This window comes from Strigops habroptila, chromosome 2, assembly GCF_004027225.2.
Source record: "Strigops habroptila isolate Jane chromosome 2, bStrHab1.2.pri, whole genome shotgun sequence".
In the NCBI taxonomy this organism is placed as follows: Eukaryota; Metazoa; Chordata; class Aves; order Psittaciformes; family Psittacidae; genus Strigops; species Strigops habroptila.
The window spans coordinates 9,334,996-9,362,887 of NC_044278.2; the positions used below are offsets into that span (position 1 = coordinate 9,334,996).

Here is a 27,892-nt window from a genome sequence, read left to right on the forward strand (position 1 = left end):
GTGCTGCTTGGGGAGGACAGTGAGTACCAAATCACTTGTGCTCTGCCAGCTTACAGGAGATGGACCCTGGTGTGGCCATGCTGCCTGGCGAGCATCTGGGCAGCCTGCGCTGGCCTCACTAGGGCAGGCAGACCAGGGTAGCAAGTCTGTGTTAGAAGAATGTTAGAAATCCCTTCTGCAAGTGTTCTCAGCAGCAGTGTTGGTGTGGAAAGCATTTTTGTTTCAACTGTCTATTTCCAGTTCTGTTTTTGAGGTTTCAGTCCTGGTGGCTTGCTTTGGAAGAGCAGTCAAGGGTGGTGAAGGACCAGGAGCTCGAGCCCCAGCTCTGTGTCTAGCAAAAGAGTGTGTGAAGTAAAGAGGTTTTCTGTGAGGGAGATGTGATTGTAGGGTGCTTCTGGAGAGGCACAGGGGTTTTCTGAGCCCACTGGGTGTGAGCTGACAACAGTGCTGTGGGTGAGCAGCTCAGCACTCCAGGAGACCTCAGCATCTCTTACAGTAGATAAGCTTGATGCAGCTGTAGGCTGGAGAGAGCCATGAAGGCAAAGCTGACTCTGCGTGGAAGGTTTCTTCGTGCAATCCTTGCTCAGCTTCTCTTTGAGGTGCCAGAGCTTCCCAGCTGGCTGTGGTATGTATTTTGTGTGCCCAGAGACCTTGGCTTGTTTGGATGCTATGTCTGTTTTGAAGAACATTAATAAAAAGTGTTGTTGGAGGAGAGGAGTCTGTGTTGGGAACCATTGGATTAAATAACCCCAGGCTTCCTCAACCCTCAATTAACACAGGACTGATCAGGCCTCTCTGACTATCCCTGTGGATTTTAGGTGTGTGGCTCACCCTAAACTCTGATGATGCAGGATTTGCATCTACAGTGAGGTAAGGAAGTGGATGCTTTGGCAGCAAACAGCTCAGCTCTTTCTGTATGTGTACTTGTATCTGTTACAAAACCATGAGGCACTCCTCTGCCTTTGACGATTAGCAGTGTCTACCTGGTGGTTGGTATGGTACCATGACAGGCTGCATTTCTAGCTTAGCAGGAAAGCACAAATCTGCTAAAACCATGTGAATGATGGTCTCTAGTATGTCCAGTGGCAATTTTGGGTGTCGACGTGTGGCTTCAACCTCTTTCTTTTTCTTTTTCTTCTCAGTATTTTCTTTTTCTTCTCAGTATTTTCTTTTTCTTCTCAGTATTTTCTTTTTCTTCTCAGTATTTTCTTTTTCACTAACCCTTCCTCATCATTTCAGGAAACTCAAACCCCTTTTCCTAGAAACCAGCAGGGCCCAAAGCCAGTGTTTTGATTATATAAACAAGCTTCTTTCTTTGTGCTTTGCTTCAGTATAGCATTGGCTTGTTTTCCTGGAAACCCTCTAAAAAAGCCAGTGTCAGTATTGGTGTAGCTGTGTCACAGAAGGCAAATACAAAGCCAAGATGAGCTACAGAGTACAGCAAGACCTCAGGTATCAAAATCCCACCTAGGAGCAAGTATTCAGGCAAAACTGTTCTTGACTTACCTTCTGAGAGAAAAGAATTGGCAATAGTTGCTGCCTTTGTGTCACATATTCCCCCTCCTCCGCTTCCCTGGATGCCCTGTAAAAGTTAATTCATTACTGTTTGTAAAGGACTCTGCGTTTCTCTGCTGCCAAATGCCAGTGAGGTACCCTGTGGCGTCTGCTTGTTTGCTTTCCCTCTCGGCAGCATGCTGTGACACGGCCTTCTTCAGGGTAGCAATGATGATCATTTAGAACAAAAATAAAAGCAACCCTCCAACTACACAAAATGCAAAGCAACAAAACATAGAACCTTACTGGTACAGCCCACAAGGAAAAGTGGGTTTCCAGTAGGCTACTGGCCTGTATTGAGAGGGGTTTTTTTTCCCCTCCTGTTGAAGGTTTTGAGTCTAAACTGTTGCATGAAAATACTTTATTTGTGTCTTGATATGATCTTCCTAGGACATGAGGAGGATCCTCGCTCTGACCTTCTCCAAGTAGGCAATGAAGTATTGGAACTCTCTGTTCACTTTCTTCCTGTCCCTCCCTGTTCCTTTAAACTCATAAAGGCAAGGGAAGCCCCCGTTTGCTAAAGTGTGGAGGGAATGAATGCAGTGACCGACATGGTGCTGAACAACTCCTGAGATGCTGCTGCAAGGGAAGAGCTTCCAAACATGGGCTCTGGGAGGGCTGCCAGTTCCCATTCCCATCGGAGCTGGGGTGTGTGTGGAGAGGAGGCCTACTGCAGCCACTTCACCTTGTTTGCCAAGCCAGGGTCTGCCCTGCAGTGGAAAGTCCCAAAATCCCTGAATTTCTATGAGGAGACAGCAGCTTTAGCATTCTTCTTTGCTCACAAACCATGAGACCATTGCTCCTCAGGACTGCTCTGGATGGTTATTTGCTTGTGGTTGCCTTCCTCCTTGCACATTGTGTTGTACAAATTGGGTCTCTTTCTGCTGTGCTTGGGATGGCTGTGCCTGTTTGGGGGGGGGTTCTTGTTGCTTTGCAGCTCCTTATGGGGCAGGGCTGGCTGTCCTGAGCTCCGCAGGGTGAGGCTTCCCCTTGATGTGGCTGAAGAGGTTGAGCAACACAGCTCAGAAGGCTTTGATTCAGCCTTCTCCTCTCTTGCTAATTATCGTGACCCTTCTAATTTTCTTGTCTGCAGCATCTTCTCTTTATTTTTTTTTCCCTTTTTCTTCAAAAGAGAATTTGCAGAGTCACAGTAGAGCTGTCCTCCTAACCTGCCATGCTTGGGATGACTCCATGGGAGATACAAATAGCCTGCTAGAAGCTTAGGAAACTAATGTCTACTTAGAATTCTCTTCCTAGAGAGCAGACCCTCTGTGTCATTGGGGTATCTCATATGTGGGTCTGAGCCTGTACTGGATTTGCGTTGGCAAGAAGTATCTGGGCTTTAATTTTCAGGGCAGTTACTGCAATGTAAAAGCTTTATTGTGTTTAGATCTTGGGTGGATGTGACAATGAATTAGTGGAGTAGGTTATTTAGGAGATGGAAGGGGTAGTAGTAGGTGGGGAAAGCCGGCATCCTGGTGATAACACACTCTGTGGGGTCCAGGGAAAATGTGTGTCTATTAAAATAAGTTATTCTCTCCTGTGATGCATTTTGTTTTGTCCTGATAGAGCTAGTTGGTCAATGGAGTACCTCCATTTCCCACTGCTGGGATGGAAGTCCCAGTGCTGTCTGAAATGAGAGCAGTGTATTAGCAGAGTATAACTCTGTTTAATTTTTATCTTGTTGGTTTTAGTTGGTCCTAGTTTTGCAGACATTGCATTTCGGGATGAAACTCTGTGGAGTTTTTGCCTTCCTGGGAAGTGGACATGGAAAAACTTGGTCATGTTTGAATGCAGTCAGAAAGGGGAGTATGTGCTGTTGCCACATGACTTCTTTTATGACATTTTGGTTTTAAGCTGCAGTGAACTCACAGTAGAAATCACAAGTTTGGCAGAGAGGAATAAACTGCCTTTCATTTGTTTTATTAGCGCCTACGTGCGTGTGGCAGTAGGTCAGTTTGTACTGCTTCGTTAAAGGAAAGTTTTTTTCCTTGGTTAAATAGTGCCTTTTTATTTCATATCAACAGCTGAGTGCTTAAATGGAGTTGCTTTTAACGAACCTGGTATGAGGAAATATGAAGGACTGGCACCTGAAGGGTAAAGCTTCTTCAAGATGCTTTAGCTGGATGCAGAAGAAATCCGCATCCAAACAGTCCTGAAGAAAGAATTTGCTTCAAAAGCTGAATTAGTCGTCTTAAAGTTATACAGCTAATGAAATATATGGTGCTGTGCCTTCATACTGACTGCTGAAGGTACACAGTGAACAAGTCTGGGTTTGTTCTTCTGTCTCAGGACCTGGTGAATGGGCTGGCATCCACACTTAATTCACTGATCAGTGGCAGAGGGGGTATGTGTGTGTGTTGTGTTTAAATCACTGGGGTGTGATGCAGAAGTTTAATATTAGCACCAGGCACAGGAAAATTGAAATTGCTCCTCTGGGAGCATGCCTTGAATCAGTCATAGTGCTGAGAATTGAATTTAGGTCTTAATTTGCTGACATCTTCTTTTCCCACGTTCCCATCCTTGTAATGTTTTCTTCCTATGTTGTAACGTGTGAGAATACTCAGTTGCTTTCTTTAGGAGAGGCTTTGTTGCTAAGTGTGAACTTTACAATTAACTGGCAACAAACATGTTGGCAGTTCCCTTTATAATATTTGTGGGTTCAAAATGAAACGAAATGTGGGTTCTTGGCAAACTCCAGCTGGCTGAATAGGTGATCTTGATGGCTTGCTCAGAACACTACTGCCAGCCAGACCACACTGGGGCATGGAGCCAGAGCAACGTGGAGAGAGCCATGTCCGAGATCCCGTGTGTGTGTGTTGGCATTGCTAAACACCATAGCTCTGCCTTGTTTTGAAATACTGTCCTGTTTGTTGGTAGCAGTGTCTACAGACACCTCTGTTATTGAAATGATTGCAAAGGAAGATACCTCTGGGTTGAGCCTTTCCTGCTGCTGGCGTGTGTGCTGTTTTGCTCCCATGTGTCGTCATGTTATGTAGAAGCATCCCTTCAAAGGGATGGAGGGAGTGTCACTGCTGCTCATTCTGTCCCTCCTGGGATTTAACAAGCAATACTGAGGTAATCCCTTCTCCAGCAGCCATGCTCCTCAGGCAGCGATCTTATCTTGCTGTGAAAGCTGAAGAGATTTGGGCTCTTGTCAGTGCTCTGATGGAGAAGCTCTGAGGTGCGGCTGGAAATGACTCAAAGGGAAAAGCATCCATCCTGAGCTGGTCCTTCCATCTAGGCTGGCCATCTACAGCAGAACCAGTGTGGTGGTGCTCTGATCTTCAGCCTGGGCAAGGTCCCTGTGTCGCAGCCAAGGCAGGCTGAGCTCTTGTTCTGTATTTTCCCATACTGCAGGCAGCTTAGTGCTTCAGTTTGTGCTGCCCTTGTTTAGGGATTTCCTGTCATCCTCCTGTTAAGGTGAGGGCACATTTGTTGTGCATTTCAAGTTAAATTTCAGGTCCTAGAAGATAACTGATATTCTGTGTATTGCACAATTCTGTGGGTGTGATAATCCTGTCACAAATAATGTGGCTATTTATTATTATCATTATCATCATTTACTTTAAGGAAATAAAAGAACTTGTTGCGTTTTGGGGGGCTTTGTCTTGTATTTTGTTTGTTCTCTCTGTTTGCCCCTAGCATCCAGCGAGCTGCACTGGTGGTTCTGGAAAACTACTACAGAGATTTCACAGTCTACAACCCGGCCTTACTAACAGCCTCCAAATCCCGTGCAGCCAAGCACATGGCTGGCCTGAAAGTCTACAATGTTGATGGTAGGTGAGGTGAAATGCCAGTCCCTGAGACTGGGTGGGATGGGGAAGGGCTGGGTTGGCTTTATGCTTTGTTATGCACACATTCTCACCTTTTTGCTTTGCCAAATCCTTGTCTCTTGCTGGAAATCTTCCTAACAGTGCCGGGTTTGCCAGTTCCCCGTGACTTTACAGATGTGTTTAGCCCACAATAAGGCTTTTGTCTTTGCCAGGCGAAGTAGCCAAGTTTTGGGTCAGGCTTTATAATTACGTGGCTTGACAAGCACTTTTTGGCACCACTGCTTGTTTTAAGCAGCCTCTGCTTTTTGTCACCCTTGGGTCATCTCCTTGGTTGTGATAGTACAATAAACACAACTTTTAACCTAAATGAGTTCCCCAGTGGTTTATTGTGATGCTTCCACAGGCAGCCTTCAGGAAGGTGAAGAAGGTTGATACCAATGTGGGAAGAAGCAACTGTGTAAGCAGCAGTTGCCAGTGAAAGCAATGCTTGTCAGCCTGCAGCCTTAGCACTAAATTAGCTATGCCTGGCTTATGCATGGCTGTGCTCCCAAGTAATCCTGACACTAAGCAGTTCATGGAAATTCAGACACAGATAACTATCCCCTTTGAGCTTTGCCATTCGACAAATCTGTTTCAAGCTTTTGGGCTTTAAAGAGGCCTGTGGATGGATGGATGGGTGGATTCCTTGTGGACATTCAAAGCAGTAAAAACTGGACTTAAATCATTTGGCACTCTTAAACCCTATCAGTGAAAGCTAGGCTTGATAAGCAGGTTATGCTCAGCCATCACAACCTTTGTAAAAGTACACATTCCTTTGATGGAAAAGCTGAAGCTGTAGAGGGAAGCTTTTATGGTGAAGGGTGGCTGAAGTCTTGTGGCAAAATGTGGCAAGGCTCATCCTGCCCATGAATTTGTTAGTATTGAAAGGCTTTTAGAGCTGGGAAGGGGGTTAGCTGGGAAAGGTGGCTCTGCATGCTGCGTGTGGAGACTGAAATATGAAGGATGTCACATGGAAAAACATGGGACGTGATTGTTTTGCCTTCAGCAAAGTTTCAGTGCCTTATGGGTGTGAGTTGGGGGTTTTTTTGTGTAAATTAGGTTATAAATGTATTTATTTCACTTTGACTTCAGAAGTTTCAAAGACCTTATTCTAAATGTTTCCCCAAACCTGATGCAGCACTCCTGATCCATAAAATGAATTGGAGGTTTATTTAGATCCTTACAGTGAGATGTCCCCATCCTGACAGAGGAAGGGGGAAGCAGGGGGGAGGGAAAGGGCAGGCTTGCCCTTAGCGTGTCCCTTGCTGCCTGGAATGAGGAAGCTCAAAGGTGGGAGAGAACAAGTTGAGTTGGAGAGGGGAAGCAAGCAGACGTGCTCTGCATTCTTCTAGAGGTGCAATCTTTCATTCCAGCAGCTTACTCTCAGTGAGGCTGCTGTGTGGAAGGTGAGGGCTTCCCGATCCCAAAGGTGTCTGCATACCATTCAAAGCCAATGGCCCACCAGGCTGGCTGCAGGATGTGCCGTTCTGGCTAGTAGCTGGCGTGTCTCCTCCTCTGATGCAGTGCATCTCTTTGGGATGTGGCAGGGTCTGTGTTCCTGCAGCACCTGCTGGGATGTTGGGGCTCCCAAGCTCAGAAGTAAAACTGTCAGTCTGATAGCATAATAGCTTAGGAGCTGATAGCTCACAGCCTTTGTTGGAAGAGAAGGAACCAGAAGCAAGCTCTACACGTGGCTGGCAGGCCTTTCCACGTGTCAAGCTCATGAGCCTGCCAGGGCCTGAAGACTTGTGCCTTCCCTTGTGGGGCAGTACTATTCCTTGTGCAATGCCGCTGCCTTTGCGGATGTGGAAATCTCAGGCTTAGAGGCACATCTTTAAGAAGATTCCCATCCATTTGACGAAGCAGAGCGTAGTTCTGGCTGCAGCTTACCCTGGCATCCTGACAGTCTCTTACACCCTGCACATGAAAAGACAGTAATGCTATTAAGGCAGCCTAATTTGTTGGCAGCTTTTGTATTTGATAATGAAGCAGCCAGGAAGGAAAAAAATCTTGCTGTAATCTCTCTTATACAGAGTGGGGAGGCTCACCTTCAAAACCAGGATTTTTGTCGCTGGGCATAGTCAACAAGGCAAATTACAGTTCTAATCCCAATTTGGGAGCTAGTATCTCCCTTGAGTCACATCCTCCATTTCAGGGCTGTCAAAGTGTGAAGTGTTTAGCCTCTTCAGAAGCTGCCTGTGTGAATGCTTGTCCTTCCCGCTGCCGTGTGAACTTCAGGCTTCTGTCCTGGAATGTGCTTTGTGCTTTTTAGGAAAGAAATCAAAGAGTTGCCCTTGCATGAGCAGAACAATTTTAAGCATGTCCTGCAACTGATTGGCCTTAACCACTGCCAGTTGAGAGTGGGGGCTTTCAGAGCACTTAGTCAGAAAAGCAGCTCTTGGTGGTTTGGATGCAGTCCTAGACTTCTCCATTTTCCCCTCTGGGTAGAGCCACCTCTAGCTAGATAGAAGGGTTGGTAGACCTACGGGGCAGCATTATTTTGCCTCTTTCTGCTTGAATAGCTGTGAAGCTTCATGGGGGAGCTGCAGAACCTACTACTGTATTTTAAGGTCACTAGTTAAGGTCTTGTAGTAGGCAGCTCTGTCACTTAAGTGGGTGTTACAGAGCAGATTGCAGCTTCCCTGTTGCTGTACCTGTGTAGGATCTGTTAACAGCAACAGAAGCTGTAAGGCAGGTGCTGCTCAGAGTGCCATGAGAAGCTACTACACACATAGACCCCAACCTACCCCACTGCAGGAATGCTGCTGCTCTGACAGCATCTGCCCTTCTGGGAAAGCCTATGCTTTATCTAAAGGTGACCCTGCTGGCCCTGCATCCTGTTTTTCTTCCCTGCGTGTAACTGTCTGGAGTTTGGCTTTTGTTCATTCATCTCCATGTCTCATGATGTTCTTGTGTTTGTCTTTCTCCTCTTTCCAACTCCTCCCTTCTTGTGCGCTTGCACTGTCTTGTTGCTGAAATGTGGTATGTTCCAGCTGCCCTTGCCTTCAAACTGAAAACATATATAATGGGTGGTAAGTTGCATCCTTGGCATGTGCACCTCACCTCTGCCTTTGTGTACATGTCATCCCAACTAACTTCCCTCGTCCATGTGGCAAAGCCCCCTCTCTAAGCCCGTGCTGCCTAGCAGGGTTTCTACCAGAGCTCCTGAGGACCGGGGAAGGGTTTATAGCTTCAGCTGGGAAGGCTGGAGCCACAGAGCACTTGGCAGATGCTGTGGGGCGCTGGTCTGTCCCAGCCCCATTCCTGTGGCAGTAACACCACCTTTTGGGTTGTCCTTGCCTCTCCAAGGCCCAGGGAACAACGCGGCGGGGCAGTCCCGTGCCATGATCGCGGCCGCGGCCCGTCGCAGGGACTCCAGTCACAACGAGCTCTACTACGAAGAGGCTGATCACGAGCGGCGAGTGAGAAAGCGCCGCGCAAGGTAAAGCCATCCCCTCCTGCAAGGCTCTGCCCCATGGGGATTGCCAAGCCCCACAGAGGAGCCTCTGATTTAAGGGGCTGGGGGTTGGCTGTAAATCTGTCACAGCAAAGAAGCGTATGAAATCCAGATGCATAAGGGATGGTGACGGTTTGTAACTGGGATTATCTGAAGAACATGCATAAAGCAGAGCTCGTGTATATTATGCAGATAAGCTAATGCAATGTCATGGATTAGGGAACAGTCCAGTGCTTGACAAATCTGTGGTTTCTTGCTGTAGGAAATCCCATTGTTTTCCCCCATGCCCAGCCTTGTCGTCTCAGCTCAAGTAATCCAGAGCCAGGATCCATAGAGCACTTGGTGTTGCCTGTTCATGGATGAGGAGAATATTTGTGTTGGCACACTACTCAAAGGGGCAGTTTGACTGCCCTCTTCAATGAGTTGGGGAGGAAAGATGTGACCAGAAGTAGTTAGATTTTATTTTGGACCATAGGTTTATTTTCTGCCAGTCATACTTCAGGCTGCAGAGTTGATACTTTGTTGATGTGACCCGAGATAGTGCCTCTATTTGCTCTGGAGCCTAATTACAGTTCGTAGTTAACATACCTAACAGTTTGAGGCAAGTTGCTTACGGACAGGCACCCCTGAACTGAGCTGTGTTTGGAAGGAATGTGCCATAACTGGAAGGAGCTGGCTTGGTTTGTGTTTTCTTTTGGCAGTTTATATTTCATTGGGAAAGTGCTGGCATGGTGTGTGTCCCTTAGCCTGCTTTGGGCTGACCTGTGCTCTATAGCCGCTGTCTTTTAGGCTCTCTTCCAGCAATAGGAACTTTCCTTTCTGTGCAGTGTAACATCCCAACTCAGGCACATCGCCCTTGCTTGCTGAGTTTGGTTAGAACAGCTGCTTAGGCAGACAAAACCCATCAGTCACTAGAAGATCAGGCCAGATGTCTCAAAGGAGAAGGTCAGAGCTGCAACAAATATATGCGAAGAGATTAGAAACTGATTCCCACTCCCCTCTTCCCCACAAAATAGGAAGGGGTCAGGGCTTCTTGTGCTGTTCCTCATACACACTCCAAATGTAGTATTCTGTACCTGTGCTGATTGTGAGGCAGCTTCCCCTGGCTTTAAGATGCTTTGGATATTGAGGGCAGTGTGGACAGTAGTTAGTGACTTGAGTGGAAATCTAGTGTGAAGCAAGTCCTGTATGGAGGGGCAAAAGGGTTAGTTGAGTGATTCTTCTACTGTCATTGCTTTTTCCTCACTAACTACAGCGTAGCCCCTCACTTGTTCCTTAGTTCTGGGCTAACTTGCAAGTGTTATATGGCATCTGTTTGCCTTTTTATGCAGTGGTCTTGGTGTTTGCTCACCTGTGCCAACACAGGAGTGGTTTGCAGAGGATGCCTCTAGCTGCAGTGTTAGGAGTGGAGGGGGGAGCCCTGTGGCTGTTGGATGGGGGGTGCAGAGCCATCATTCAGCAGCACAGTCTCTGTACCTGGCTGCTGTGTGTCAGAGCACACTGCAGCTTGTGAGCACGGAGTCTCTGAGCAGTCTGTGTCCTGGGCCATGCTAGTTTATAGCCAGCCTCTTCCTGACTGCTGCCCCACATTGCAATCCTGTATGCTGGAACCGTTGTTTTCAAAGACATGCATTAAATGCAAGGGCAGCTGTGTCTTGTTTGAATCATCTAACTGATGTTTATGCTGTGTTGGCAGAACCAAGTACAACATTCAGGCTTTAAAGCCTTAATCCTGGTTTATGGCCCTCAATCGCTGGTCAAGGAAAGCAAGCTGCTGTCTACCCCTCAGACTGTCAGTGAAGGAGATTGTATGTGAATTGCCTGATGGCAGGCAGTGACTCAGTAGCAGAGATGGGAATAGGAGCTTGTGTATCCTGACTCCCAGGCTCTGCCTTAACCACACCCTCATCCTACCTCTCATTATGGCTCCTGCTATCCTGATTTTCCTTCTGCAGGCTTGTGGTTGCGGTAGAGGAGGCTTTCACTCACATCAAACGCCTCCAGGCAGAGGAACAGCAGAAAGCTCCAGGAGAGATGATGGACCCCCGAGAAGCAGCCCAGGCAATCTTCCCCTCCATGGCAAGAGCTCTGCAGAAGTACCTTCGCACCACCCGCCAGCAGCAGTACCACAGCATGGAGAGCATCTTGCAACACTTGTCCTTCTGCATCACCAATAACATGACACCAAAGGTAACGCTTTCTTTAATGGTGCAGGAAGGAGAGAGAAAGGGATAGCACATTTGGGTGGACACACAGGGCAGGAAATTGTCCAGGGAGCTCAGTGGAGGTTTTCATAGTTGCTGTCTGTGATATGATCAGTGCATAGGCTGCATCAGGGCTTAAAGGGTCACATTATCCACCTCCTACTCTCCACCTTCCTCTCTAAGAACATCCCACAGTCCTAGAAAAGGGTTAGAAATGCAAGAATTTACTCTTAGGCATTTACCCAGGACTTACTACCCTAGAAGCAGAAATGCTACCAAGAGATGAGCCTTAGCATCCTCTCACTAGGATCCACCTGAGACCTTGCCCAGGTATGCAAGGGGGAGTTCTGCTGCTGTTAAGATTGCAAAGGAGATGTTAAAGCAACCGACATCAAACAGCATTCCCTGTTCTGCTTTCAGCTGTGCAGCCTCAGTCAGGCTGCAAACATGGAAACCTCTGCCTTCCACCTTGGCCTGAAGAAGGGAAGGCCAGCTATTTAATCTGCCTGCCTGGGACTGCAGTTTTGGGATGGGTTATGGGGCTAGGAGGGGAGAAATGAGCTCTGCTGTACTGAACTGCTGCCAGATGGCACTGCTGACAGCAGAAGTCAGGGCTATAACTGTGCTGGGATGGACTGAAAGAGACTCTCCTGGTGGTTGTATCTGCTCCTGGGGTCTGAAAAGCTGGGAGGCACTGGGGAGAGGATGTCTCCTGAAGCGTGGAAGCTGAAACAATTCCCGGCGTGGCAAGCCCATGCTCGCGGAGCTGAACCTGGGGCTGGGAAGAGAGCATCGATGCAGAACAAGTGGTAGGGCTGGTGCTAACACGTGTCCCTCTCCCGGCAGGCATTCCTGGAGCGTTACCTCAGCCCGGGCCCAACCCTCCAGTACGACAGGGATCGCTGGTTCTCCAAGCACTGGACGCTAGTCAGCGAGGAAGCGGTCACGAGCGGGTTACAAGACGGCGGCGTCTTTGTCCTCAAGTGCTTGGACTTCAGCCTTGTTGTTAATGTGAAAAAAATCCCCTTCATCAAACTCTCCGAAGAGTTCATAGACCCTAAATCTCATAAATTCGTCCTCCGCTTACAGTCTGAGACTTCAGTCTAAGGGATTCTGAGGGTGGGTTCTTTGGGGATTGGATTTTGTCTTTCAATATCGTGCTTTTTGGGTTTGATTTCCCCAATGCTGACTGAAACTGGCAGATGATGGACCAGTAATATTTGACCATCTGCACTTTATTTGGAAAGGTGGGGGGGAGTTGGAATATCTTATCTAGAAAGAAATATCTTAAGAGGCGACAGGGTGACTTGGCTCGGTTAGCTCAGCCTTGGAGACAGAACAGAGTTTTCCCCTTTTCCCCCCCTTTCCAGGCATACTGTAAGTCTCGCGCTCGCTCTTTCTCCTCACGATTGCAACATGGGTTATTTTTGTTGGAGCGCTGCCTTTATGCCATACACACGCCTGTGCTTTTTCCTCTCTGCTTTTCCTACCCGTAGCTGTTTCTGAAGAGTATATTGCTCACATCTTTGCTGTAGAAACCTTGCTTGCGCAGGGATGTGGCAGTCCCTGTGCATTTGGGGAGGAGAGGGTATCAAAGGGAGGGTGTGAGGGGGCTACTTCTGGGAGCCACCTCATCTGAAGACTTCTTTTCCCTCTCTCCATATACCCTCTTCTGTCAGAGCTGGACCTCTATGAGCACAGTGGGATGGTTTTGCCTTCTGTGTCTCTGAAGTTGCTTGTCTCGAACTGGAACAGCCCGTTTGCAGCTCTTCAGATTGGTTTTGCTTTATGTTTTTATCCCAGTGCTTGTTAGTGAAACTGTTCCATGCGACACAGCTCCCTGTTATCTCTCACCTGCTTCCTCTCTCCTGCTTGCCTGCATCTCTGTCGGGCACTCCCAAGGCTCCCTGTTTCTGTCTTCTCTGTCTGGCTTTCCCAATATGTTTCTCCAGCCGCAGTCCCCTCAGGCTCTGCCTTACTGCCACTTCCTTTTGCACCTGCAAGGGCTGCCTATTTGCACTGGGACAGGGGAGGTGAGTAGCTGGCCCCTCCTCAGATAAATCACAGACCCTCCCTACATCTGACAGCCTCTTTGAGGAGAAGGGGCGCAGGCAGGAATGCACCCCTCCCTCTCTAACCAGCTTCAAGTGTGTCTGGAGGAAAGGAGAAGGAGAAGAGCTAGGGAAGGGCTGACCTCTGCCACGTGCACTTGCTTTGGAGAACTGCTGTGTGTCCTTCTCCACCATACGCCTTCAGCTCTAGCTAAGAAATACCAAACTGTGTCTGAATGTTGAAAACCTGCCTGCCTCCTGCCTTTCTTGGCCTTTCTGTACTGCTCGGTGCTGGGATCTGCTCCTGAAATGTGCAGTTTTGTTTTGCCTGTGTCCACCAGTGTGGCTTTAGTGTCACCTGAGTTTTAGAGGGGTTTGGGAGGTTTGCTTTTAATGATGAGTCAAAAGCAGTATCTGATTGCTGGCACAGGGCATGGGGTGACTCCAGAGCCAGCTCTGAGGCTGGCAGTGAGCTGCCTTCAGTCAGGTCCCAGCTCTGTGGCAGTGGATTTGTGTGTGAATGCAAAATGATTCATTCTGCCCACTCTTTTGCCATGCAAATATCTCTTATCAGGACAGGATCTGACCTGCCCTCCATATGGATGTCTTAACACAGAGGGCCCCAGTTCTACGTAAGCCAGTGCCTTTTGTTGCCAGGGTGGGTAGTCTTCCGAGAGGGGCTGTGACAGCCCCTCCTGTCCCCTTTGGCCTTCCCTGCGCTCCTCCAGCAACTCATGGGGCTGCCTCCATGCTCCCACCAGCATGAGGTGGCCCAGCTAAGAGTGGGGCTCTGCTAGTCCTCCACAGCCTGGCTGGTGCCCACCACAAGCTGGTGAGAGGGAGCAGCCACCTTAAGCTGGGGACAGGGCAGGAGGGTCCAGCCTCTTCCAGCTTCAGCAGCAATGGAGCTGTGGATAGTCCTCTTGGGATCAAGGGAGCACAACAAGGGTCCAGAGTGGTGATTCCTCATCCAAGTGATGCCTGCAGTGTCCTGCACCTTTCTTACAAGTGCGTGGAAGTCACCTGGATCCTGTCTTCTCCATGTAATGTGCCAGATGTGGTTGTGAAGAAACTAGATGGTGCAGTACGTGATGGGAGCAGGACCATGTCCCTTAAAGGATGGGAAGCAGGTAGAGTTTTGCCTTCTCTAAACTTAGTGTTTGGGTTTCTTTCTAGGTCAGGCTTTCTGGTAGTCTGTATAGGGACTCCTTTATTGACTGTGGCCTTTGCAGTGTTTTAATTAGAAAATATAGATTGGTCTATTCCTTTAAAGAAAAAAGGTGGGGGGGAACTATATAGTATCTCCTCACACTTGGCTCTCCTGAAGGTGCGTGTGTCTGGCTTTCATGATGTGCATCACTAACAAGGGAGAGACTGGGAGACTGTGGAGCACTTCTGCCTGTGCGGAGGCTGCTGCTGAATTGGCTCATTTCTGTGAAGCCAGAACAAGAACCCCCTTGCTGGGGGCTTGGGTGTGCTGTATGTGAGAGCACCTTCTCACAGGCACCTCTGCTAAAGTTTCTCACTTTGCCAGGATTTCCTTCCCCTTTCCCCTGCCCCACCGGGGGTCTGTCTGACAGGATCTGCTCAGGAAACTCATGTCTTAATCCCATTAAATCCTTAAACACATGGAGAAGCAGACAGAAGCGGTGCTTGCTCGCTCTGGGTCTGCTTCCTCATCAGTGCTGCCTTTTCTGCCTGCCCATGGAAAGGACACTGTCAATGGGGGCCAACTCCTAAATTAAACACTCTTCCCTGTGTCAGCACCGTGAATGCTTTGCCTGATGAAATCTGGAGGAGAGGACTTGGCCTCTCAAATGGGCTCTTTAGAATGCAACCTGCTTAGGGGTGACGACAGACTCAAAGAGGTATCGGGACTCCTGAGTATTCCCTGTGCTTGTTTTTAATGACATCCTATTTCTCAGGGTCTCTCTAGTTTCCCCTCTCTGCAGAATCAGGGGACCACTGTCATACCTACTTCACTGGGGTGTTGGGAGGCTAAACTCAACTTGTCAAGTGCTTTGAGATCCACAGATGGATCTGTGGCATCTATACGAATTCAGACTCTTCATAAAACCCCTGAGCGGTGAGAGCAGCCTGGTTTGTTTAACTCTGTTTATAGCCAGCTAATGAGTAAGAATCGAGCCACAGGGAACACAGCTCCGATCCAAATCCCGCACTCCTTCCTTCTGCAGAGCTTGCCAAGAGCTGAGCATAAAAATAAGGCTTGAAGGGTTTTGCCAGCCAAGAGCAGGCTGTTTTCCTCCAAATGCCTTTCCTATCCGGCACTGTCTCCATGCACATATTCTCCCTCCTCTCTCCCAATCTGGATTCTTGTACCTGGCTGAGAATTGTTGGGTTTTTTTGGAGTTCAAATGGTTTGTAAGACAACCCTGTTTGAAGTGAACAATGTCCCCTCAGAGGAGATCCTTGCACTGGACATCCTTCACTAAAGACTGGACCATTTGATAATGTTACCCCATTCCTCTCTTCCATGTTGGTGTTTTCCATGTGACTCTCAAGTATGCTCCTTGGATACTTTAAAGGCTTTGGGGTTTTTTTGGTCTCAGATTTGTAACAGCCTAAATCCAAAGCTGTGCTGAGATCTTCCAAAACCAGACGCAGCTATTTGAACTGTTCTGGAACAGATGGAGATGGCTGTGGGTTTCCACGAAGCCTGGCTTTCTGTTTCATGGCTAAAGAAGGAAAGAGACAGATTCCTCCCAGCTTCTAAGAGTGTAGATATTACACTTGCAGGGGGGCTATAGGAGAGAAAGGCAGATCTGATTTTAGCCTCTGCCAGTTATTCCTCTGACTTCTGCCTCTACAACTTTTCCTGCCAGCAACTTTAGTCATTGCAGCTCCCGTCCTCGCCTCCCTGTGAGGTTTTTTTCCCTGATATTCCCTAGTGAGGCAGAACAAGTATCCACTGGGATGGGGTGCTTGGGCTGCAGTTTGGGAGCAGCTCACAATGAGGCACAAGGTTGGAGAAAATCTGAACAAATCCCACCCCTCATGGAGCCTCTTAACCTTTTCCTTTGGGATGGGGATCTCCATGCAAAGCCTCGGGAATCTGCTATTGCCAAATATGCCAGAACCTGTGGGAGAGCTGATTCTGAAGCCGGCCCTACCCTGCATAAGTAGCTTTTAAAGTCTTGTTTGAGATGTGCTGGTTTCCAGTGCTTGCTGTTGAAGAACTGGAAAGATCCATCCTGTGCTGAATGTGGAATCCTATTCAAGCCAGTTCCATCATCTTGCTTACCAAAACTTGTAAATCTGCCCTTTTCCAAAAGGAAAACAAAAGTCTTTGGCAAAAACGCTGCAGTCTGGTCCCAGGCTCTGCTCTTTGGTTGTGCTCAGTTCTGCCCTCCCCTATGAGAGCTGTTCGTGAGATGTGTGTTCAGGTGTCCGTTTCCTCATGCAGTTTGTGTATGTCTGTGCTTTTCCCTCATAGGTGTGTGCGTTATACATGTCTAAAGCCTCAAGCCGGGCTCGGTGGTTCAGCATTCCAACTGTGTTAAGAAGGAAGCTCTTGGTATTGAACTGTTTGGGGTTTTTTACAAGCAAAAGTAAACTCCCCCAAAGCCCTCCGAATTTCTGTCTTCTAAAAGAGATGACTTTGGGCCGTGAAGTCTCCTATGGGAATACACATCCTCCTGCGTTCAGGCTCCTCCTCCGACAGATGATGACCAAAAGTTGCCGTTTCCAACCGCTGCTCTATGACCGCTTTGGGATACTCCTGAGCCAGGTCCCCCCCGTTACACCAGTGGTACAACTGGTGTTACCCTCCCTCTGCATCCCTCCAAGAGACTCTGTTTTTAATCCCCACAATGTACTGAAGCCCTGCGGGCAGCCAGCCCTGCCCTGTGTGTGCTCTGCCTGCCCAGAGAGGGCATCCTTCCCTCTGGCTGCACCTCTCACCAGCGCAATGATGCTTGGGGGTATCTCCTGCACTGGGGGGGTGCTGTGGCTACCTGCACAGACAGTAACTGTGAAGGAATCTTACACTCTTCTGTGCCTGTTTCTTGGATTCAGCATTATTGTGTCTTGGGGAAGGCGGTCCTTCCCTCGCCCTCTTTTTGATCACTGTGTAATACTCTTTTTCTACACACACTGTGTATAGTAAGATGGGGTTTGCCGAGGTTTTCTAATCAATAGACACTAACCAGCATTTCTTTCTTTCTTTTTTCCTCTTTGCACATGTGACTTTAACTGCAATGGTACCTGGTCTTTTATGTTCCTTTTCTAATTGTGAACTTAAGTAAGCAAATTCCTGGTGTCTGTGACATTAATGCACTGTGGGTCTTAGCCTAGAGAGTTGTTCTGTTCCAAGCTGGGTTCTCTTAAGTTATAGCTGGATGGGGGTTGTGTTGGTTTTTTTTTTTTTAAACTGAAACATAAAAAAAAAAAGTTTTACACTTTGCATATTTTGTACAGTAAAATTCTGGAAATAAACTGAAACCAGATTGGATTGTCCCACTTTTCCCTCTTCTCCTTCCAGACAGCTTCGCTGGCCTTCAGGCATTCCTTAGCTGTGGCTGGGAGGGGGCCCTGCAAACATGTGGTTTAACCTTTCTGAGGTTGTCTTTGTCACCCTTGTTCTAGCCCTTTCTGCTTCAGTAGAAGGCAAACTCATTTATCACTCCAGAAGAAAGACTGGTGGGTGAGTGCTTTGAACACCTGAGATCTCAGACGATGGGGAGCAAATGCAGCTGAGGGGGGGCCACAACTGGAGCGGGAACAGGTTTTTCTGCCTCCTGTCTCGTAGTTCACACACAAATCATGAAGTGTGGGGTTCATTGCCGAGTTCCTTGCTCGGAGGAGTCGTGAGAGGTGGAAAAGCCAGTGCTCCTTGTTTGTGTGGATGCAGAGCCTGTGAGGTGGGTATCTCGCCTCAACAGCACCTCTGGGTGCAGCTTTCCCACCTCCCAGTTTCCATCACCGGCATCCTGAGAGCTTGGAGAGGTCAAGCAGAAGGAAATGGGGGAGCAGCCACTTTAACCTTCACAGCCTTTGGTACCTGCTCTTCAATGGGGAGTACCTGGCCTTATGGCTCTGCCCTGCAGATCCCCTCGGTGGCTTTGACTGCTGGAAAAATCCACAGGATGCTGCTGTGGAGATAAGCAGCACACACAGAAATGCTGATGGAGAGCACCAGCCAAATGGGTAGTTCTCTGCTTTGGGGGAGATGGGTGTATTTAGGACTGCAGAGCACTGAACTAAGGCAGGAAGCAGGAAGGGTGGGATGGGGGTGTGCTCAGACCTGCCTCCTGCCCTCCCTTGATCTCTCTGCTTTTGATGTGTCCCCCTCATCCTGCTGGTGCTTTGGCAGTGCCCAGCCCCGGGCTGTTTGCAGAGCAGCTCTTGGAGATGGGCAGGGAAAGGAAATGGCTCTGTAGAGCCTGTGATGGGTGTGCAGCCACTCTGTTCCCCTCTGAGGAAGACTTGGCTTGCTGGAGCGTAGGGGAAGGCTCTGTGGGATGCAGCCACAGGTATGCCACAGGAAGATGTGAGAAGCAGGAATTTGGCACAAACAAGGTAATGGGCTTGTCAGCCTGGTCCGAGGCTCTTAGCCTTGAGAGCTGTGTCTGTACATACGAGTTCAGCACGCTCTGTTTCATGTGTGGCTTAGTGCTGATACTGAATCAACACCCAGTTGCTGCTGTTCGTAGCACTTTCTCTTCTGCTGTGGCTTGTGGAAGCTGATGGAAGGAACAGGCTTTGCCAGAGGGACCTGTTCCCTTGGCCTCCACCCAGAGCGCAGCTATCTGAATCATAAGGGGCTGCGGTGTGTAGCTCAGCAGGAATTGGAGCTGAGGGTGCTCTTGTGGTTTGGCCAAGTCTTTCACTGACTTTTCAAGGGTCTTTGAGGTGTGATGGAGCCTCAGGCTGCAGCATTGGGTTAAGTTTTACTGACCCAAACCTCTGACAGAAAGGGGATGGAGCCTTTCACTGGCAACCAACGCTTGGAGGGAGTCAGCATGCTGAATAAGAGGTAAGCACCTTCTGCCTGAGGGACATAGCAGGGGACATTGGTGGAGATGCTTCTCCTGCACTGCCCTTCCTGACCATAATGGTATAAGGCTGTGGTTGCCCTGAAGGGGAGAGGACTTGGTGGCTGAAGTGTGACTTAATACACAAGAAGATTAATTGTCCCCAGAAAAGACCAGGCCTTACAGTTATGAATGGTCAGAAAACGTCAGCTTTGGGGAATTCAGTGCGGAGATATGGGGCAAAGTGGCCACGCACAGTTGGGGTATGACAAATGGGTTAAGAAAGGGATTTGTCACAGTGGGCAACTGGCTGCAGAGCCTTGCATGAAGCTCTAGCAACACCTCACCATGCAATATTGTTAGCCAAATCAATAACTCAGTGAAAGGTCTGTCTGTGGAGGTGGGCAGGGGCTCAAACCCCAAAACAGCTTCTCCCAGTGCTATGTACTGGCTTTGCTGTCTCAGCCCTGCATCTGAATTCCTGGGAGGAACAGGGAGGGATTGAACTTGGGGCCCTAGAGCTTGGGGCAGGTGGGGAAAGGGGATCTCTCAGCAGGACGTGATGTCTCACACCAGCATACAGGAACGGAAGGTGTGCTGGGAATTGGCCAAGCAGAATGCTTTGATTTGTCTTTCAACACCGTTCCTGAGTTTATGTTGGACTGGGAAGGTGATGGGTTTAGGTTACAGACCTTTCCGGTACTGGCAGATCATCCACTGGGACAGGGGTGACCATTCCTTCCCTTTCCATGTATGCACCCATGCACTGCCAGGGCTGAGAGAACAGAGAGTGCTGGGCATGGCGTGTCTGCAGATGCAGGTAGGGATGGTGTAGTGGGGTGATTGCATATGCATAAATCACTATCTATGAGCAAGGTTACCTGGGTTGCTTTGGAATGCTCTAACAAGCTTTGCAGCCCTGCTGTGAACATAGAATCCTTATAGAATCATAGAATGGTTTGGGTTGGAAAGGACCTTAAGATCATCTAGTTCCAACCCCTGCCATGGGCAGGGATGCCTCACGCTAAACCGTGTCACCCATGTGTGTGCTGGTTTATGCTGACATGTTGCTGGCAAAATGGAGTGTACCTCAAATAAGAACAAAGCTGTTTTCCTGTTTCTTCCCATCTTCCTGTCTCTCTCCATAATAAACTTGGAAAAGATCGTGGGTTGGTTTTTCCCTCCTGGATACCACTTATATAGGGGTCTGTGACCAGGTTGGGGCCCACTGCAAGACAGCCAGCCTATTCCAAAGCCCTGATTGACCCCTATCTCCAAAATATAGGGAGCTGAGTGGGGTGAAGAAGGGCACTCTGTACCTGACTTGGGACTTGCTCTTGTTCCAGTTCAGCTAATGCAAATAAGATGGGGACACAAGAGCCCTCACACAGTAGTACTGCTGCTTGTTGGCCTGTGGTTCTGCCCATGGGAGGAGGAGAACAGTTGTTTGCTGGTGGGGCCATGTCCAAGACAAAGGGAACAAACAGTCTTTGGGCTCTGTATGGGCAGCATTAAATACAGCTTAGAAGAGGAAGAAGAGAGATAACTTTTACCCTGTGGATGTACATTTGGGGTAGCTCAGTGCATCCCCGTTGCTCCAAACTACTCCCTTCCTCCAAACTACAGAGGAAGTGGCAAAACCTCGAGAGACACAAGGAGGAGGCAATGTGAAAGCAGTGGAAGAGATCTTGGAGAACAGGGTGTGGGTTTTCCCTCCAGCATCCTTTAGAAACATGAAGGTACAAAGATTTTCAAAGCAGAGACACCACAAATTGCTCGAGGCGGGAAGCTGCTCTGTAAATGGAAACTCTTCCAAAGGCAAAAATCAGGCTTCCAAATGCTTCGACATCTCCAGTCTTGGCTGCCTCTTTTATTTCTTTCTTTTTTCTTTTCCCTGACTACTTGAAAAGGGAGCATGAATAAAAAGTGAATGCACAGAGAGAAGGGAGTTCTTGATAAAACACATTAGATTCAGCCTCTCTGGAAGTCTTAAGAGACACTCAGAACTTTTTCACTCTTTGGACCTCTCTTCAGCACGAATCAGATGCTGGGGCCATGCTTTGAATGAGGGAATGAGAAGGAGCTGATTGTATCTGGGCCACAGATGTGAAACAGATCTGCAAACCTTTTAGCTTCTACTTTCTAAAAGCTCATTCTTGAGGACTCATAATCCCAGATCCTACAGTTGATTATGATTTTGCTTTGTAAGTGGTTGGGAGAAACTGGTTTAGTAATTCAGTAACTAGACTGTGGGAAGCTGTGCAAATTCCGTCAGCCAGTTCATTTAGTGGGGACTAAAACATTCTTCAAGCATTTCATTACTTCTGTTGTTCAACAGCCTCTTTCTTTGTCGCTAGCACGAGCAGGGCTTTGACACGTTGCATTGGATTTTAAAGCCAAAATCAAGCACCACGCATATTTCAGGGCTGCTCTCGGGTTGAGCATCACTTTATTTTCACCTGTGCTACTGAGGGAGGGACCAGATTCAAGATGTGCTTCCTCCACATCCAAAAGCAGAGGATGAGGTTGCTGATGGCTATTTAAGTCACTTGCCACCCACAACCGAAGGAGGGCTTGGTCAGGACAACTACTTGTGTTCTCGGGCAGGTAGGTGGCTTTTTGGCTGCTGTTGAAGTATGGGATAACCCCTCCAGCAAACCCAGTTCCTTTAACCCTCAAGGCTTATTGTGTTGAAGTCAGGCCACTTTTCTGCTCAGGTGGTGTGGTTGCTGGCGGCAGTGGGGGTTACTGATCTCATCCTGCAGTGGCAGTAGTCTGGGCTTGGTCGCAGGGTGACGGTTCCTGGTGCGGGTTTTGGGACAACAGGAAAAGATGCCCACCAGCAACAATCCTGTTATTCCCTCACTGCCCAGGCTGCTGAAACGGCTCTGTCTTGAGTGTGTCTCACCTATTCCCCACAAAAGGAAAGCCAGGCTCAGCCTGTCAGCTTTCTCCTTGGGAAGGGAATGTTGTCCCTCCCTGTGTTCACAGCCACAGCTCATGGCAGGGGGCCCCACCATGGCTGGCTCCTGGCAGTGGTGTAAGAGCTGCTGCTGTCTCCCTGTGCTGGGGATGAGCTCAAGCAGAAGGGGCAGGGGAGGGCCTTGTCCTTAAGTGACCCTCGATGCTGTGGGGGTGAATGGAGGAGAAGAGGAAGGCAGGCTAGATTGACATGGAGAGAGAAAACAAGGCAGTGAAGACCAGAAAAGTAAAGTCAATAGGGATGAAAAGAAGGTGAAAAAGCCTTCTGTTCTCCATAGCATTAAGGACAACGGCAGAAACCCTTTGAGAGCTTTGCTGATCTCCTTCATCACAGGGACTTGGCAGGAGAAGGCGCAAGGAGGGAGCGGAAGGGGGGAGCAAGGTACCGGAAGGCTATTTGCTTCCATCCCAAAAGCTGTTTGCAATCTGACTCCAGAAATGGGTCTTCAAGCTGCACGGAAGCTCAGTAGCATTGCTTTTATTGTTTATTTCCTCCTTTAAATAGTTTAGCACCTTTTTAAACCTGGCAGGGAGTGTTCTGGGAGCTGGGCCAGGAGGGATGGCTCTGCTCTGGGTCCTGCCTCATGGTCTGTGTCATCATTAGACATCATCTTCTGCCAAACAAGTGTGAGAGCCATCCCACGGCTGGCCCCAAGGCATATTTACCGTCGAAGGGCTGCTTTGCCCTCATGTCAGTGGTACAAGGGAGCAGGGAAAAGGCAGGGGAGGCAGCGCAGTGGGTTGACACACAGAGTCTTGAGTCTCATGTAAGACACAGTCCTGCTGGTGCAGCCTCATTACTGAAGTTAATTATCCTTCCTGCTGTGCTCCGCTGCTTCCAGTTTCTACACTGCATTGCACAGATGTACCTGGGGCGTAAAAGTAGCCAGGAGGCAGCTTGCTTTGCCCTGAAGGGCTTTGGTGCTTGTCGCCTGTTCACCCATTGCCCCTCTTTACCCTCCAAGTACAGGAATCAGTGAGAAACTGCCCCAAAGCTTTACTGGGAAGAGAGGAATCCAGATGCAACTTGGCCTGTTTTCAAGTCAGCAGCAGCTGGAGAGGGATATGTTCCTGCCTAATTAATTATTTCCCTGGGAATAAAAGGCAATGGGGTTTGTTTGGTCTTGGTAATGAATCAATCACTCTGAGGTATGATGTGCAGACAGACATGGAGAAGCAGCCGGTGTCCTCAGCTGTGCGTGCGTGTTGGAGTCTGGCTTCGTTCTGGGATGGGAAGCTGCTGAGATCTCTGGTTTCACGTCAGGGCCATTCCTCTTCCAAAGGCAGCACAGGAGACCCCTCAGAAGCATCATGAAAACTGCTGACCCTGAAGATATGGAGTAACCTGTGATTTCCAGAGTGCTTCCCTTTTCCTCTCCTTCTGGGGCTGTTGCCCAAATGGTTGACATAAGTTCAGAGTAGTTTTGGGTTCACAAAGCCTCTCCATCAGTGTCCTTGAGTCTGCTGCAAAGCCAGAAACTTTCTCCTTCGTGCTTCTGTGTGGCTCTTGATGGGTTTCCCTCTCCTGTGATCATTGCCCATGAGTAGCACGGGGTGGCTTGTGGTCCAGCACACAAAACTAACCCCTCTTCTGGCCCTGTGACTGGGAGGAGGTGGTGTATGACTTTGTTCTGGCCATATATGGCTTGCAAGGGGGGTCCTCCCTGTTGTTGGGTACTGGTAAGAGTAGGTTTTGGGGTACTTTGACTGATCAGCTGGATCTTGCAGCTGGATGAGGGCAAAATACAGTTCCTTGTCTTTATGTGTATTAAGACCCATTTACTGTGAATGTCTAATTAACACTTAGGAGAAAAAGAACTATTTGCTAAGAGAGGGACAGTCTTAACACAATTCCCTGCAGGAACACTCAGTGCTGCCCACAGCAATTTTATTTTAAATAAAGAAGGGGTTTTTTTGCTGGTTCCTCGTCCAAACCTACTGACATTTTGCCTTTCAGAGTGTAGTGGGCAGCACTGGACAGACTTTGCTCCTCAGGGCCAGCAGTGCCCTTCAAATGCCAATTATGCCTACTTCTGACACAGGAGCCCAGGAGTGCCCATGCCTGGGGTCCTGTGTGTGCTACCTCCATATACCACTATCTTCCCTGTCCCTGCAGGAAGAAACTCAATTTCAAGCTGCCATCTCCTTCACAAGGGGTATTGCCTCATTCAGTCGTTCAGTCACTACAAACACAGGGCAGATGAGGTGTTAGGGGGTGAATGGGAGAGGCTTTGCTGAGCACCCATCTTTATTGCTGCCATCCTTCCTCTGCTGCAATGTTTCATTTACTTTTTATGTGTTTATCCCAAAAGCAAATAAGAAAAAATTCCCGTTCATGGGCAAAGAGGAGGAAGAAAACTATAATGGGGGGATGAGGGAGCAGAGAAAGGGTGGCCCCATCAGGGGCTGTACTGACACCACGAAGAGTGGCAGCTGTAGGATTAGCCCTTTCTCTTGTAGCTCAAGAGAAACCACAAACCACTGACACCAGCCCCAGTATGAGCTCAGCCTCAGTGGCCTCTGTATAAGCCTAAGCACCATGTTATTCTTTCGCACCCAGAGCACTGTTGCTTGATGCATTGAAATGTGTACGTGCCTGTGAAACAGCTGTGAACACATCTGTAATGCCTTTTGCAGGGTCTGCCTGTGTAAGCCATGCCTCTCAGAGCATGTAGAGAGGGACATATCAGAATAGACAGGCTTCCAGACAGAGGAGCTACAGAGAAAGTACCCAGGCAATCAGGGTGTCTGGAGACAGTGCCAGTTAGGAAAGGCATAGAGCAACTCTTGTGCTTATAGAAATTCATGGCACTTTGCAGTGCCTAATCTGGAGTTGCAGGGCTTGTGCATGCTGTTACCTTATGCAGGGTAAAACTGTGAGTGTTTTACTCCTGGGAACAGCCCCAAAGTAAAGTACTTTTTTTAAAGTACTTTTTTAAACAAGTACTTTTCTCAGGTGAGTATTTGTCCCTTAATCACAGACTGGGAGACTACTAAATGGCTAGTTTTGCCTGCTCTTGCTCCATACCAATGTGCACCGATGAGACCTTGAGTTCCTCTCACTGAGCCAGGGTCCTCCAGCAAACCTTTGGAGGAAGCACTGAAAGGAAGGAGCAGGAGGAGGATGCTGGGCACCCCTGCGGCCAGGAGAGAGGAGTGTGTGATTGGAGGAGAGGAGAGCACCTCCAGGCTGAGAGCACACTGCATTTCCAGGCTTCTGAAAGCTCCACCAGGTCCTCTGGCATGGGGCCGAGTTGTTCATGTATGGATGGTCTCCCCAAACACACTTGGTTTGAGTCTTCCACACATCATAAAGAAGCAAGAAGAGGCAAATAGTTGACCTGGGGGTGCTTTGCTGTCCTATCTCTCCTTCTAATAGGCTGTGTCTTAAAAGCATGGGTTGAGTGATGTTCAGTGAGGAGCTAACGAGGCCTACGGTCATATACCATATAAGCACAGTATTCATTCATATACTTAGAGATAAATAGATACCCAGCTGCGTATTGTTCATGCTGGCACTTTCCACCAAGGGAGTATGATACACGTAGGAATATATCAGTACTTCGGGTTTGTTGTACCAGTAGTTTAAAATTTCTATTTTGGCTAATGTAGAGACAAAGAGACTGACCAACAGGCAGGGGAAAACGTATCTATAAAATATTGCTTTCAGTTCATCTGATAAGGGAAATATATAGTGTGTAAACCCTGTGTCTCATCAGGCTGAGCCGCATTTGTACAACGAGCTCTGCTTCTCCTGTCCCTCACACTGTTATTTCCCCTATAACATCACTTACCTCTGCCGTAAGCCAGTATAAGAAAGGTCAGGACAATGGTTTTCACCTGTAGCAAGAGAGGACGTGTTAACCTATGCTAACAAGTCTGGACGACTGGAGAACGTATTTATAAATGTATTTATAAAGATAAAACTATCTCCAAACTTTACATTCATTGCACTATTGTCAAATCTAAGAAGCTAAGACAACTGAAATCTACTGGCATGGGAAAGCAGGGAGACCTAACGCTGTTGCAGTGACCTGCACATGGATGGTGCTGCACTCGCCAGGATGGAGTTGCTGAACCTCTGCTTTGGGAGTGACCCCTTTGACTATGAGCTCCTTCTCAGTCTGCAGTCAAAAGAGGCTTCTCATGGGCTACCATGAGTCTCTAAGCAGGGAGTAACTGTGCAACTGAATATGTAAAAGCCAAACAGCTTTCACTGCTCATTGCCCAACGCACGTTATCCAGCATCTAATATGGTTGGATGGATGCCTCCCCTCCCAACATCTTGGTCATGGGAAAAGATGCTCTGTAGGCTATGGGTTGAAAGTCAGCCAAAGCTGGAAGGTCTTGGGCAATAGGAGGGCTTCAGGGTGGGCCCCCAAGAAAGTTTCCACTGGCAGGAGTGATCTATCTCATGTGCACCACCTTCAATCTGGCTGAGGTTCACCTGAAAGGGAAGGTAGGCCCAGCCCAGACCTGGCTGCAGATGTTTGCAACTGGCCTGGGGTCTGCTCTGGTGTTTCTTTGGGGTTAAGACCAACGATTTGGCTCATGATCTTCAGCCTCAAGAGTTTGGGCTCAGACCTGCATCAGCCTTTCCAGCCATTCAGGAACTCACAAAAATTGATGTCCTATATCCGAATACCTGCACTTACCCTAGCTTTGACCTGAGCTTTCAAGAAGAGGTTCAGACAGGGACTGTGGTGTTTGGTTTGCATTGTGCTGCCAGACAAGAATATCCTGTCATTATATGGAATCACTGAAAACTTACATAGAATCCCTAAAACCCTTCTCCTCTCCCAAAGCTTTTTGCTGCTCTTAACGTGTTAGTGAGCAGCTACAGACTTCTGCAGCGGAACCTGCAGGATTGAGTGGGCTTGGCAGAGTAAGCTGTAAAGGGCATTGTGTTTAATAAAAGGACTAAACTTTCCAGTGGCCTTCCCTATGTCTTGAAGTGAGATTTGGTCTTTGGATGTTAAGTGCTGGGCCGATGAGCATGGAAAACACAACTTGGCTTCCTGTGTCCCTCTGGCAGTGAGCAGGCAGGCACTTTTCTCCCACCCTGGGACACTCGGGGCAGATTCCCTGCAGATTCCTATTGTCCTTTCTAAGGAGGCATGATTTGCAGCGGTGCTGGGTGCCTGCAGGGGCAGTCCTGGTGGCTCAGCACCACTGAGAATCAGGCCGGGGTGTCCCGGCAAGGGCAAGGGCAGGGGCAGGGGGAGCAGGGCAGGGGGCAAAGAGGAGCAGCGGTGCTTGCTGACTCTCAAGCACAGGTCTTCCAGTGGAGGGACCTGCCGCAAGGGGAGGGCTCTGGGCCCCCACAAGTCAAACTGCACAGAGTCACAGTTAATCATCATCATCGTCATCATCGTCATCATCATCGTCGTCATCGTCATCATCATCATCGTCATCATCGTCGTCATCGTCGTCGTCATCATCATCGTCGTCTTCGGTATTTATCTTCCCAGAAAGCACATCCTCTATCCAGTCCTCCAGCTCCTCTGCTGTGGGCAGGTCATCATCATCTCTGATGTCCATCCAGACGCTGTCAGCCTGCAGGGACAGGTCATGCGGGTTAGTCACCCTCAGAGACACAGGCAAGAGATTCACTGCTGCTGTAGATGCAGGGGTGGTGATGGCATTAGCTCCCTTTCTGCCACGGCCTGCAGTGTCTCTCTGCCTACACCTTGGGATTCCCACTTCCCCTTGAGGTGCTGTTGCTTCTGACTAGGGGCAGTGGGGCTGGTCAATGGGTGTACATGAGTGTGTGGTGCTGTTTGACCTCGGTTGGATATGTGCCCACTGTCTGTTCCTCTCCTGCAGCAAAAGCATT

At 48.7% G+C, this 27,892-nt stretch overlaps 2 protein-coding genes across 5 annotated transcripts in view; one reads left to right on the forward strand and one right to left on the reverse strand.

Annotated features, from left to right (window-relative positions):
- VANGL1 (VANGL planar cell polarity protein 1) overlaps positions 1–17,557 on the forward strand; it is a 44,440-nt gene extending 26,883 nt beyond the window's left edge. For 2 of the 4 annotated variants that reach the window (XM_030471771.1, XM_030471772.1), the window contains exons 5-8: positions 5,200–5,333; positions 8,679–8,811; positions 10,782–11,016; positions 11,877–17,553. In XM_030471771.1, the coding sequence (XP_030327631.1) occupies positions 5,200–5,333; positions 8,679–8,811; positions 10,782–11,016; positions 11,877–12,137 (763 nt within the window). In that variant the 3' untranslated portion in view covers positions 12,138–17,553. Of the gene's footprint in view, positions 1–5,199; positions 5,334–8,678; positions 8,812–10,781; positions 11,017–11,876 lie in introns of all 4 variants that reach the window. The other 2 variants (XR_003989399.1, XM_030471773.1) reach the window with 2 other exon arrangements.
- A 7,980-nt stretch (positions 17,558–25,537) lies between these two features.
- CASQ2 (calsequestrin 2) overlaps positions 25,538–27,892 on the reverse strand; it is a 32,291-nt gene continuing 29,936 nt past the window's right edge. The window contains exon 11 of the mRNA XM_030471590.1: positions 25,538–27,612. Within this exon, the coding sequence (XP_030327450.1) occupies positions 27,406–27,612 (207 nt within the window). The 3' untranslated portion in view covers positions 25,538–27,405. The remainder of the gene's footprint in view (positions 27,613–27,892) is intronic.